Source organism: Macrobrachium nipponense, chromosome 28, assembly GCF_015104395.2.
Source record: "Macrobrachium nipponense isolate FS-2020 chromosome 28, ASM1510439v2, whole genome shotgun sequence".
Taxonomy (NCBI): Eukaryota; Metazoa; Arthropoda; class Malacostraca; order Decapoda; family Palaemonidae; genus Macrobrachium; species Macrobrachium nipponense.
The window spans coordinates 26,468,166-26,481,976 of NC_087217.1; the positions used below are offsets into that span (position 1 = coordinate 26,468,166).

The 13,811-nt window shown below is 37.1% G+C and overlaps 2 protein-coding genes across 4 annotated transcripts in view; one reads left to right on the forward strand and one right to left on the reverse strand.

Annotated features, from left to right (window-relative positions):
* The window catches only part of LOC135201599 (protein TRC8 homolog), a 69,529-nt gene extending 63,996 nt beyond the window's left edge, over positions 1-5,533 (reverse strand). Inside the window, exon 1 of one of the 2 annotated variants that reach the window (XM_064230637.1) lies at positions 5,117-5,533. In XM_064230637.1, coding sequence (XP_064086707.1) covers positions 5,117-5,235 — 119 coding nt within the window. In that variant the 5' untranslated portion in view covers positions 5,236-5,533. The other variant, XM_064230638.1, reaches the window with a different exon arrangement.
* A 4,366-nt stretch (positions 5,534-9,899) lies between these two features.
* Positions 9,900-13,811, forward strand: part of LOC135201603 (SH3 domain-binding glutamic acid-rich protein homolog) — a 110,933-nt gene continuing 107,021 nt past the window's right edge. For both annotated transcript variants that reach the window (XM_064230649.1, XM_064230651.1), the window contains exon 1: positions 9,900-10,303. In XM_064230649.1, the coding sequence (XP_064086719.1) occupies positions 10,259-10,303 (45 nt within the window). In that variant the 5' untranslated portion in view covers positions 9,900-10,258. The remainder of the gene's footprint in view (positions 10,304-13,811) is intronic.

Below are 13,811 nucleotides of genomic sequence, written 5' to 3' on the forward strand. Positions count from 1 at the left end.
ATCAGGCGAAGAGCAAAGTTCCGGAGAACAACTTGGACGTGAAGCGTCCCGAACACGAGCCGTCCTTTTCAGCGGATGTGATTGTATGAGAGCTCCACCCCTTGCGCGGGGAGGAAGCTTCCGAAGAGGAAAAGCACTCCTTGAGAAGACGTGGCAGTCTGGGTAGGTTCGTCAGAAGCTGCCGAAGGCACGTCAGATCGGTGGGGGTTCCTCGTAACCCTCCTTCGACTTTCGACATGCTCTCTACCCGTAACCTGGGAGTCAAGCAGAGGTCTAGGTCTAGAGGCGGAATGAGGCCGAACTGACGCACCCTCCACTACACAAGGGGCACTTTCACTGCACTTTTCTTCCCTTTTTGCTCTCCAGAGCTAACACTTTTGATTCTAAGTTACGAATCGATTCAAGAATTAAAGATAAAGTATTACCTTCTACAGACACTGCTTCAGGGCCCGGAGGCAACAATACAGGGGTAGGAGCATAAACTACAGAAGGAGGGTTAGCAGGAGAATCATTAAAATCTTGCCTACCCGAAACACTCCTGGAGGAAGACCTCCTTAACCTATCTCGCTCAAGTTTCTTAAGATAGGTTTCATACGCCTTCCACTCAGAATCTGTTAATCTTACACACTCCTTACAACGACTTTCAAACGTACATTCATTCCCCCTGCAAACCTTACAAACAGTATGTGGGTCTACTGAAGCTTTCAGTAGCCTACCTCTACATTCAGACATAGAACAAAATCTAGCGCTAGCTGAACTAGACCCTGACATCTTGATCAAAGAAAAATCAATACCAAAATCAAATCAATCCAAAGTCAACGTGTGCCAAGCCACCGATCCAATTCAGATACCAAAAAAAAACCAAAAGGGATACTCAAGTAGCCAGTAAGTTTCCAAAATCTGGACGGAGGTGCTGCAAACATTGTTTACAGCACCGGCGACAGAAAAATTATGAATAGAAAATGGGAATGGTTCCTGATACCAATGGGTACTAACCACCTGACTCCCACTGCGTGTGTCGTAAGTGTTTAAATTTCTGTCGGATTCGGAAAAATACAGATATATATATATCTGAAAGGTAAGTTTCATGAACAAAATTGATGTTTTACTATTTATTTAAATAATTATCTTAGTGCACGCTTCGTCATCTTCTTCTACCAAAACAGTAGTTTCCTTAAAAACATTGTGGTAAGGGACCGTGCTCTGATTGTTGTGATGAAAGTGCCCCACCGTCTGTGGGTACAAGTGGTGTGCGGATTTATCGCAGGAAATGGGAAGTTTGTTGACACAAGCGACTCTGTAAACATCGAGATGGCGTCAATCTTCTAAAATATTTAAGTGTAAGTAAAAATTTTAAAAGCGTTTTGGTGAGATTTGCACTGCGTTGGACACCCTTTTCACTACCCTCTGTTTAATGCTTTAAATTTGGCCTTAATTTCTAACTTTGGAGAAAATACTTACTTCGAAAGGAGAGTAGAGGTATTTAGCTCCGTCTCTCATCAACAAGAAGTCGCGACTGATGCCCATCTCTGGTGTCAGGACGTGTTAGGGTAAAACACCGCATGGCCTGCAGCAGGCCAACGACTATCAATGCATGCCACCCTCCGAAAAAGTACATTATAACACGTCCTGACACCGGAGATGGGCATCAGTCACGACATGTTGTTGGTGAGAAACGGAGCTAAAGACCTCTACTCTTCTTTCGAAGTGAGTATTTTCTCCAAAGTTAGAAATTGAGGCCAAATTGTAAGATTTAAACAGAGGGTAGTGAAAAGGGTCTCCACGGCAGTGGAAATCTCACCAAAAAGCTTTCGAAATTTTTACTTACGCTTCAATATTTTAGAAGATTGACGCCATCTCAATCTTTACGGAGTCGCTTGTGTCAACAAACTTCCCATTTCCTGTGATAAATCCGCACACCACTTGTACCCACGGATGCTGGACACTTTCATCAAAACAATCGGAACACGGTCCCTTACCAGGACGTTTTTGAGTAAACAACTGTTTTGGTAGAAGACAACGACGAAGCGTGCACTTCGATAATTTTTTAAATAAATAGTAAAACATCAATATTTTATATAAATTTATGATGATTAATTTGAAAATATTTGTTATTGAAAAAGTAACTCGATTCTGACTCAAATTAAAGTAATTATTTTTCGGAATTAGAACGTTCTTTTAAGTCCTGTATTATGACGTCACGACATCTTAACTTTCGTACCTATTGTAAATAATTGCTATACTCAACTTTCTTGCAGAACAGTTTACCAGTTATTCATGCAGATTGTTATCAGCTATTCATGTAATTATTATAATCGTATTGCACATATACATCTTTATTATTTACTTTTTGGATATATGAAGATGTTTTACTGCCGGATTATCGCCGTAGTGTGACGCAATCGTTTTCGGTCCCTGGGCCCGTCTGTTTTTGCACCATAAGAAATTATGGGGCCAAATTTGCAATGAGGAAAGTTAGCATTGAGGGGCATATGTTTTGATTGAGAAAAATACAAATTTATTCAATAGCTAGCTTGTAAAAAATACTTAATTACAAAAAACTTGATTGACAACTAAGCAGCATACCTACTATGGGTTTCAGAGACAGTGCAAGCAAGTTTTTGGGCAATATTTCTGTAACGAACACTCTTATCAGAACGAGATTTTGCTATATATAGTGCATTACACCCAGTGCCGTAATTTATAAGGGTATCATGAATCACTAATCGTAAAGAATAACGACACTTGTCCTTGTACCAAGAGACAAAAACTCCATTATTCAAAAATGGATCCGAACATGTGTAAAAAGCTCCACCTACCCTCTCCCCCCACCTCCACCGCCACCCCTGTCCTTCCTTCCTTCACCTTCCTTTCTCTCTTTCTCTCTCTCTCTCTGTTGCCAATTGGTGTGTTCACCCTCCAAACTGGGTATAAGACTTACACAAAACGTGGAAATTGGTGAAATTAGGCTATGTATTGGAAGTACGTATATATACATAAATATTAAAGCAATTTTATCATTATTGCATTATATACTATGACAACTAGAATCCATGGAAACAGTTTATAATAATGCATCGGCGTATGTGTGAAGCTCCAGTAATGTGGCAACGATGATTTTGCCATTCTTAGCATGCAAACATTAAAGGTTACATTTACTTCTGGCATACAGTTATTAAAGAAAATCAAAATACTAATATAGACTTAAATCAATGAAAAGTGTTAGCAAAAAAAAAAAAAACATAATCCACTTCGTAGTCTGTTCCTCTATGGTTTTCAGCAGCCAGATGTATGAAAAGGTTAGAAACATTGGATTGTATCTACTTTAGAAATATCTGTAATTTTTCGGGGGTAATTTGGTTGCAAAAAAGGGATAATAGACATGAATTAAATTAACATTTTGAAATAACAAAGTAAAGTTGAACTAAATAATGAGTAAAGTAAACAATTTAGGGAATAAAACTTTGCAGTGTTGTCGTCTGCTGTTCGTAGCTGTGTTTGTGGCGCGCGCGCTTAGGAACCAGGAACAGCAACTTGTTTAAAGTGCAATGTGGAGTGAATTGAGACCAAAATGTGTATAATAACAATTAAATAAGCACTGTTAAGTTTCAGTTGTGATGGCAGTAAGGATAAAAACCACCGATTACAAGGTAAAAATGAATTCAGTTCTAACCATGACCCTGGGAATAACAAGTTTCATACTTTCACTAATATAGGCAACAAAATGTTGTTTTATTGTGCTGATTACAACTGCAATCTTGAGTAAGATCAATAAACGTTAGATATATACGCTAACATTGTTCAAATGAGTGCTGGGAAGGCTAGGAAAGATGGTGTCCATCACTGACCAGATCCTTCCATCCTCACGGTAGCCGCCATATTGGATTTCAAAACTGCCTTGAAAACATATTTTACGAAGAGCGTCACATGCTTATTTTAGTTCGTATGGGGCTTCCATATATCACATTATGTTGATGAAACTTCAATCTTTTGAATGGTACGCTTAGAGTTGTAATTGTATTCTTGTTTCACCAATTAAATATCGAGTGAATAAGACCCGTCCAGCATGATGTGGGTTGGTCGTCCGTGATGTTTTACCCTATAAGTACTTTTTCGGAGGGTGGCATGCTGTGATCGTCGAAGAGTTGATCTAGGCCATGTGGTTCTTTACCCTAATTAGCAAGTTAACTGGCTTGGATCGTATTCTTGCATATAATTCCTAAAAATGTTTGCGTACTAGCTGGCTCACATGCTTTGCCATCTGTTGTGCCTGAATTAGCCTATCATTAAATCCTGCATTATTCCTTGCTTTTAGAACCTTGCATTAGTTCTATCAATCCCAAAGACACCTGTTCAAAAGTTTACAAAGTATACAGGCAGTCCTTTGGTTACAAAGGTCTCTATTTACAAATTTTTGTGGTTATGACACAGTCCTCATAAATGATCAAATACATACAATTATCATCATCTTATTCTTGGTAAAACTGAAGACAACTGCCCACCCTCTAGTTCAGTAACTACCCCTGAAAGTGCAAAATGGGTGCTGTGTTAAGTACAAATCACTTGGCGATGAATATAAAAAGGCTGATGGAAAGAAAAGACAGTAAGCAACATACACAAACAAAAGACGGGGAGAATGAAGAACGACGAGCAGTTTCAGCAGACGAAAACAAAGCTGACCTTTCCAAGAATTCTGTGTCCTGACCTAACCAGACCTTACTTTCCTAATATCACTTAGGGTAGTGTGCCCTGGGGCCTGGACCACCCCCCCAAAACAAGTAACACTAAACATCAGAAGCGTGGACTAAACTTCTGTTCAGAGGTAGCTAGTGTTAGAGCGGGATCTGGTCGTTTTGCACACTACCCCAAAAGACATGTGCTAAGATTAAATATAAACAAAAGGAAGGTACATACTCTGGTCGGCGACTGGCAGGATCACGGCCGCGGTAGTAACCTTCAGATTTCCCTATTCTGTTTCAGCGTTGGCGAGAAACGAATTTAGGTAGGTATCCAAGGCCTAACCTCATAGCATAAGGTATTGAGTTTGAATAAAATGACTCTATTGTTACTTTTAATTACTTCTAAGACATCTTAAATCAATATGACCGACACAAACCTGGTCCTCATGACGCGTGACAACCCGAAGCAGCTCTTAAGGACTTCGTCCATGATGAAAAGAGGAGGGACCCTCAGCACTGTATCTAGCATACTAAGAGCTTGTGCCCTCAGAGACATGGCGAGCCCGATGTTAATTGAGACTTAAAACGAAAAGGAAGACCTCAACACATAGGCTTCCGGGGCCCGGTTCGTAAATATTGCACCACCAACACAAGGGCTGCAACACAACTTGTTTGTTTACAATTTGCACGGCGACATGGGGGATGATGGCGGCTACCTTCTTTACGGTATGACATGCAACTAAAATCGATTATAAAAAGGGCATACTATTTCCTTTTACATTTTCTGTCGCATTTCGGTGATGTCCTGTCTGACCGTTGATTTTCTTTCCCAGCGCTGTAAAATTTATTTGTGAGTTGTCGTTCGCGTACGCTGGATTTCTCGTAAAAAAAAATTTTATACAACATTGCATGGAAGTTGTTGTCACTACGATCTTTCAAGTGCAACACAACTTCATCGTCTGTGAAGCTCTTGCACAGAATTCTCTTGACACAGCCATCATAGTGACTTGACATATTCGGTCAGATTAATGGTAAAAAAAATACTTATCTTAGAAATGCTATTATATAGTGAATGAATTCAACAAGAGACATTTACCTACATCTTCAGAGCCGGCTGACGACGATATTTGCCCCCGCCTCGCGCTACTTTACTACATTTTTTTATTATTATTATTCACTGCTCCTCCCTAAAAATTCACAAAGTCTACCACTTTTGTGAAGATTACATCAATCACAAACTAATAACCATGTTATGAAGTTTCAGCTTCATTAATTCAATAGTTCCGACAGAGGTCAAACATCACTAAATCAATTTGACAGACAATATATATATATATATATATATATATATATATATATATATATATTCTATATATATTATATAATATATATATATATATTTAAGAACTGAACATGAGAATGACTATGTTAATTCATTAAAGAACGCCCGTTTAAATTGGGGAATTTAATGAACATTCCTTGAAGGATAACCATATAAGTGAGAGTGATTTTATATAAAACAAGTAATGATCTATATAAACTAACTGAACAGTTACTTTTTGTGAAAAATAACTTAAAGTTAACATTATGAATGAAAGGTGGGTAATGTGAATAAGAGTAGGCCTTTGAAAATTTTCTTAAGGATAACCATTTGGACGAAAGTCTTTCGATCGAATTTCACTACACGAGAACAACGTGAATGAAAGTAGTTTTTTATTTTTCTTAGTTTATTAAAGAGGCATCAGGTGAGTAAGAATTGATGTTTGCAAATCCATTAAACGCTGACATTTAAAAAAAAGTGGTTCCATGCAAAATGATTAAAAGATTGCATATTCTCTTAAGATCTGCTTTTAACGCTGATAGTCATATGGGTTTGTGATGATTTGAAGGTAATATTAATTCTTAAAAATCATGAAATACAGACAATGCCTATCCTGATGAGTAGTACTTCAGAGAGCAAATCGTAAAAATTAATAGTATGAAATTTTTTTTATAAGGCATATGATCTCATTCGCTGATTTGGCAAATCATAATGGGCCAGGTGATAATAATACAATAGTATTGACACTCGTCCTTGGACACGTTTAAAAAACAGCAAATGAACAAACGCACGAACCACTTACAACGCCGTTTGCAGGGAGAGAAAACAACTAAATATAAATTTGTACTGGAACATCATCTCTGGAAATCGTAAGTCATCTGGGCTGGAAAGTGACGTCACTGACTCAGCTGATCAAGACATTTTCAGAAACACGAGAGACGTGGAAAACTTTTTTCCCCAGATTTCCACAGTAGAAAGCAAGTTTAATTGTAGTACTAAAGACGGGAAATCAAACGGTAGTTTTATAGGTTTCTAAAAATATAATTTGGTCCACAATCCTTTCTCATAAAGTTTTTTTTTTTTTTTTTTTAGTAAAAAGTTTTTCTGCAGTAGAAAGTAACTTAATTGGAAGCTGGAGATAGACAGTCAAGAAAGGGTTTGATGTGTTATTTTAGGAGGCAGAATTAGTTTGTCTGGCATGTTCGTGTTTTAGATTCTAACAGTATTTTTATTCTTAATATTCGTGGTATCCGAGGAGCTTCATTTCCAGTGAACCTGGAAATGTGATTCCAGCTCTTGCCATTGAAGCCATCACAAGAAGACACAAAGGTCATGCGGTCACGAATCTATGTGACAAAAAGGAGCTAAAACTGTGGCAAATGGAAATCTTCCCTGCTTGTCCAGGTAGCTTCGCATATGCACGAACACACGAAATTCCATTTCGTCACCAGTTTTGGCCACTAGGTGCTCAAACCTGGCAGTCAGAAGCTTGAAACTTCAAGGAAACATGCCCGTGTGACACCTCACAATGGGTCTACACAATCTTCTCGCATGATTTCTTCTGCAGAAGTGAAAGTGTCAGAATCAGTCCAGTAAATCGGTTTCCCAAAGATATATCATTCGATGATTGAGTTGCTATCATTGCTTTCATTCTCTTCGTCAGCTGCCAGTCAACATTTTCCTCAGCCATCTCTAAATCTCATTTCTTATATTATTTCTATATTTGCTTTCTCTTTTTCTCACTTTATTTATCTTGGAAGAGTGGCTGTAACTCTTGGTATATGCAGATACCCGACTACTCATTTGGAAGTAAAAATGAATACCACATCATGGATGCTTTATCAAATATTCATTAACCATGTATGTATGTATGTATGTATGTATGTATGTATGTATGTATGTATGTATGTATGTATGTATGTATGTATGTAATCACGTAATTGCTGAGGCTAATGTATTTTGCCAACAGTTCACGAACTTCCAATCTGAGTATAATGTTACTTTTAGCAAATATATAATTTTTTTAACGTATTATGTATCTCTGAAAGTCCAACATCATTAATTCTAAGATCCTACGTCCTCTCTCTCTTCTCTCTCTCTCTCTCTCTCTCTCTCTCTCTCTCTCTCTCTCTCTCTCTCTGAACGTATTAGTTTCCTTAACTGGCATTACTCTACTGGCATATGTTGAACATATCATGACTAACACGTACGATAACCATTTCTCTTTCCGAAATCTAATGGGGAGCGAAAATCTTACTCTAATGAATTCCCTCTCTATTCAGAAACGGCTATCAAGGGTTAATCTCTGAAATAATGGAAATTATGATGACTCATCCACCCACTGAATGCATTACTTTCACATATCTAGACAAAAATCCTTATCTATGACATTGGTTGCACTCATTATGGAGCTATAATCTCAACGCATGTACTCACTACAGCTATAATATCAACTAATTTATTCACAATAGTACTGTAATCTCAATTCATTTACCCACTATAGCACTATAATATCAACTCACTTACTAATACAGTGCCTTAATATCAGCTCATTTATCACTAAAGTGCTATATTATTCAACTAATTTACAAATATAGTGCTATAATATTAACTCATTTACTCACTGTAGTGGTATATCAACTCATTAACTCACTATAGTGCTATAACATTAATTAATTTACTCACTACAGTGCTATAATTTCAACTCATTTAGCCTACTCACTATAGTGTTAAAATATCAACTAGTTCATTCACTATAGTGCCATATCAACTCATTAACTCACTATAGTGCCATAATCTCAACTCATTAACTTACTATAGTGTTATAACATCAACTCATTAAGCATACTCACTGTAGTGCCAAAATATCAAGTCGTTTACTAACTATAGAGCCATATTAACTAATTTACTCACTATAGTGCTATAACATCAACTCATTACCTTACCATAGTGCTATAACATCAACTTATTTAATCACTACAGTGCTATAATCTCAACTCATTAACTTACTATAGTACTATAACATCAACTCATTTACTCACTACAGTGCTATAACATCAAATCATTTAGCCTCACTGTAGTGCCAAAATATCAACTCGTTTACTCACTATAGTGCTATAATCTCAACATATTAACTTACTATAGTGCCATAATCTCAGCTTATTTACTGACACCATAACGACATTCCCTGCACCGTTTAATTTAGTATCATAAGGGAAACGAGGCAATATCTATTTAAAAAAAAACTGCCAAAAGCTTTCATTTTTGACGGAACACTAATCAATAGACAGGTGGTTGCGGAAGCTATCACCATCTGTTTATCTATCTACCTAATCTGTCAGTATTTTGATGCACTTCTCTTTTCTATCAACTATAAACAATTTCAGTCTCCTTTTAGGCATGATATCTATGGACGACACATATACGTAATGCAGACGTGTAGTTTTTATTCATGAATGCAATGAAAGTATGAATATGAATGTATATGTATGCAGATATATGTGAGGAGTGTATAATTTACATTCACAGGTGATATTATATATATATATATATATATTATATATATATATACTATATATATATATATATATATAATATATATAGTTAGCGTGTGTGCATGAGTATATATGACAATATTAAACTATATCAGTCAATTTCGTTTTAATCTACAGATTCATTAATTATTTTAAGGCTGTATAAGCTTTGCCCAAAATCGAATCGTCTTCATCTTTCAAATTAATTCGCACTTCAGCGAAGACTTCTGGAAGCGCAAATTGTACAGTAGAAGGTGGCGGCGCTGTCTTGCGCTTGCGCAGAGCCGCGCACTGGTCAAAAAAGAGGGTGCCACTGCGGGATTATCGCTCTCCCTCTGTTATGCTGTCATACCGAGATCGTCACCTCGCTCTACAAAGACGAAACTTCTTAGGCTGTGAATGCAATGACAGGGAATGCAAAAAACACAGGAGCAGACTTTGAAAAAATCCACATAAGGTCCAAACTCTCTCTCTCTCTCTCTGCCTCTCTTTCTGTGTGTGTGAGTGCTCGGATGCTGCCAGAGTTTATTTCTGGTGGCAGGTTCCTGTGGTAACTCTAGAAGGCTCAGTCAGGATAGGAGCAAGAGCGCCCTTACGCCAGTCTGCCAGTGGCCACCGTACAGTGAAGTGGTGTGGTGTGGAGGACTCGTAGTGCCGCTCTCTGTGATTTTTGTTTCAGTCCCCCTCCTTTTTTTTTTAAGCGATTTCCTCGTGAAAGCACAAACATGGTCATCAAAGTATATGTCTCCACGATCTCCTTTAGTCAAGAGGTAAGTGTTGTCCAGCGTCTTCCGCTCGTTCGAGGCGATATTAGTACGGAAATATTCGCTGGTTTTAGAAAGGAATGTCATCGCTTGGCTCACCATGGGCTTGGCCTCTTGTGTGTGTGTGCGAGTGTGTATGTGTGTGCGTGTGTGTGTGTGTATGCGCCTTTCCTTTCGCTTCGGGGGAGGGAGGGAGAAAAAGAGGGTTTTTAAGAGGGTTTTTCTGCGTCGATCTGAGCTTTCTATGCGGGGAAATTGTCCTCTGATGTCTTGGGTATTTCGTCACGGCGGTGTCAGTGCGCATGTCGAAGAAAGTACTATACTCCTTTCGTGGGCGAAAAGGCGAAAGAAAGTTGCGACGAGCGTTGACCCAATGCCTGCGGAAGGTGCAGTGGACAGACAGACCGACTCCTTTCGTTACTGACCGAAAAGTAGGAAGTGATTTTGATTGTCTTTCTCCGCTTAGGGTTTTATTTATGTATCCGATTTGGTTTTCCGGTGTTTATGTGTGTATGTATATATATATATATATAATTTTTAATATATATATATATATATAATGTAATTATGTTATATATATATATATATATATTATATATCTATATATATATATAGATATATATATATAAAGTTTTTTTTGCCACGAAGGAAAAAAATGAAAAAGCGAGTTAGCCGAGTACTTTCGGTCCTATTCGGACCCTCAGTAAAGGGTCCGAATAGGACCGAAAGTACTCGGCTAACTCGCTTTTTCATTTTTTTCCTTCGTGGCAAAAAAACCTTTATTTATACATAGCATCACGTTTTATATACTTCGTGATCAAGTTATTCATATATATATATATATATATGTTAACTATTATAGATATATATATATATATATAATATATATATATATATATATATATAATATATTATAATATGATTGCGCATCGCATGACTACTGATGTAAAATATCCACTAGAAACATTAATCAATAATTCTGTAAACTTTAATGTAGTTAAACTGCCTTTATAATTGCTGTGGACGGGTCAAAAATAGTTTTATATGAGTCTGCTATCACCTGCTCTACTGTATTATTGTATTATCCTAAATATACTTTGAAAGAGTCATAATATTCATGGCAGATATTTTTAAGAATGAACGAAAACATGATTGTAAAATAGAGAAGAAATATGAATCCAGATATTTTTGTACAGTCCAAATCTCGTCACTTATGCTGCTTGTCCGAATTCCTTCTCTCACACTCATAAGTTTATAATTTGTTCGAACGTTCAATTTTTCAGTAAACAAACTCACTCAAACACACAAACACACACACACACAAAGAAACAAACACTCAGACATACACTAAAGATTAGCATTATGATTTCATCTGAATTCCCGTGTGAGCAAAATCTCATCATATTAAACAGTGTCACACCTATCTATCTATCTATCTATCAACCCATATATATAATATATATATATATATATATATATATATATATATATATATAGATATTATATGGGTTAGAGTGTGCGCTTGGCGAGAGAGAGAGAGAGAGAGAGAGAGAGAGAGAGAGACACTGAATTTTATAACATGACTTCTAGCACATGACTTCCCTTAATACAAATACTGGACATTACTAATAAATTACGTTCACGAATTTAACTATACAGTTAAAACTGAGAACGAAACTTTCCTGCAGGCATAACCCGCCTATGGAAACTGAACCAGCTGTGACAGCTGTGACAGCTGGCTGTGGCTCGCAGCTGTCATCCGCAAACTTCCTGAGAGAGCTCATTGGCTGTGTAAACAATACCATACAGAATGGACTCGCTCTTTCACACTCTGAAGAGAAAGTTTTTGATGCCGTCATTAGTTCTGCGTGGCTTTGTTTATGAGAGAGAGAGAGGAGAGAGAGAGAGAGAGAGTTTTCTATTGGTTTTGCAATTCATTTAGGAGTAGCGGTAGAGAGAGAGAGAGAGAGAGAGAGAGAGAGAGAGAGAGAGAGAGAGAGAGAGAGAGAGAGAGAGAGAAATATTATAGCATTTATAATTCCTATACGGGTACAGATATATTGACACGTACATAGCTAAAGCAGAGAGAGAGAGAGAGAGAGAGAGAGAGAGGAGAGAGAGAGAATATTATATTCCATTAGTTTACAATTCCTATACGGGTACAGGTGTATTGACACGTACGTAGCTAAAGCAGAGAGAGAGAGAGAGAGAGAGAGAGAGAGAGAGAGAGAGAGATTTACAGGATTCAAGTTGTTCATGAGATATTACGAAGTGGTAAGAGGAACAACAGATTATTATTATATTATTATTATTATATAAAGGTTTTCCTATTTCCTTCAACGTTTTACGGATAGATCATAAACACTTATGCATTTAATTTAACCCAACTCTGTCATAGTGATTACGAGCATATCTGATGTTTCATAATAAAACACTTTACTAATGTAGTGTTAAAGCGCTTTGCTTGGAATTCATAAGCAATTGGAATTTACTACGACAAATTCTTTGTAGAAACTTGATTTAGTTTTTGTACAATAGTCTTTTCTAGTTAATTAAAATAATTTTTGTTTTAGTTTATAACATGGCCTTAGAATTATTCGTATAAAAATGCCCTTACATACAAGAACAAAGTCTCTTTGGCTCTGTAAAAATACCATAGTTATTCTAAAACAAATTCTTTGCTTAAGTTTTTACACAATTTTAAGGATTTAATTCAACAGTATCTGAATCTGACACTGAAAATGCGCTATAATTTATTTAACAAATTCAGAATAGCAAACTGCATATATGAACTGACAAACAGTTTAAAAATGTACTTTAAAAAATATTTTAAATTTTCAATGATCATTGTTTAAGAAATACCCCAGTGATGGTTTACATATTATACCGTCTTCTCTCTCTCTCTCTCTCTCTCTCTCTCTCTCTCTCTCTCTCTCTCTCTCTCTCTCTCTACGCCCTTAGTTGCGACCCACATTAATAACTACAATCAAGGTACATAATACAATGCTTAGATTAACGTAAGCACAAGAGAGAGAGAGAGAGAGAGAGAGAGAGAGAGAGAGGGAGAAACACTGTTTCTCTTTTCTTAAATATGGGCATCGATGTGACGTCCTTGTGTGTGTGTGTCTCGCCCTGACATTGAACTTGGAATTCCTGACACGACAAACCTGTTTTAAATAAAATTGTCCTCTCTCTCTCTCTCTCCTCTCTCTCTCTTCTCTCTCTCTCTCTCTCTCTCTCTCTCTCCAAGTACTTTTAAATGATTATTAACGTGAAGAAGAAACACACTGAACCACAGAAATTGAATGACGCTGTTGAAGAAATACTTGAAAAACCTCCCTCTCTCTCTTCTCTCTCTCTCTCTAGGTATAATAAACGCATTGAACCAACCACGGTATTTCGGTGTTATAAGACCCACAGGAAGTGACTGACGCTGTTGAAGAAGCACTTGAAAATTTTCTCTCTCTCTCTCCAACTGAAAAGGGCGGTGCCTTAAGCTCTCTCAGCCTTCGCC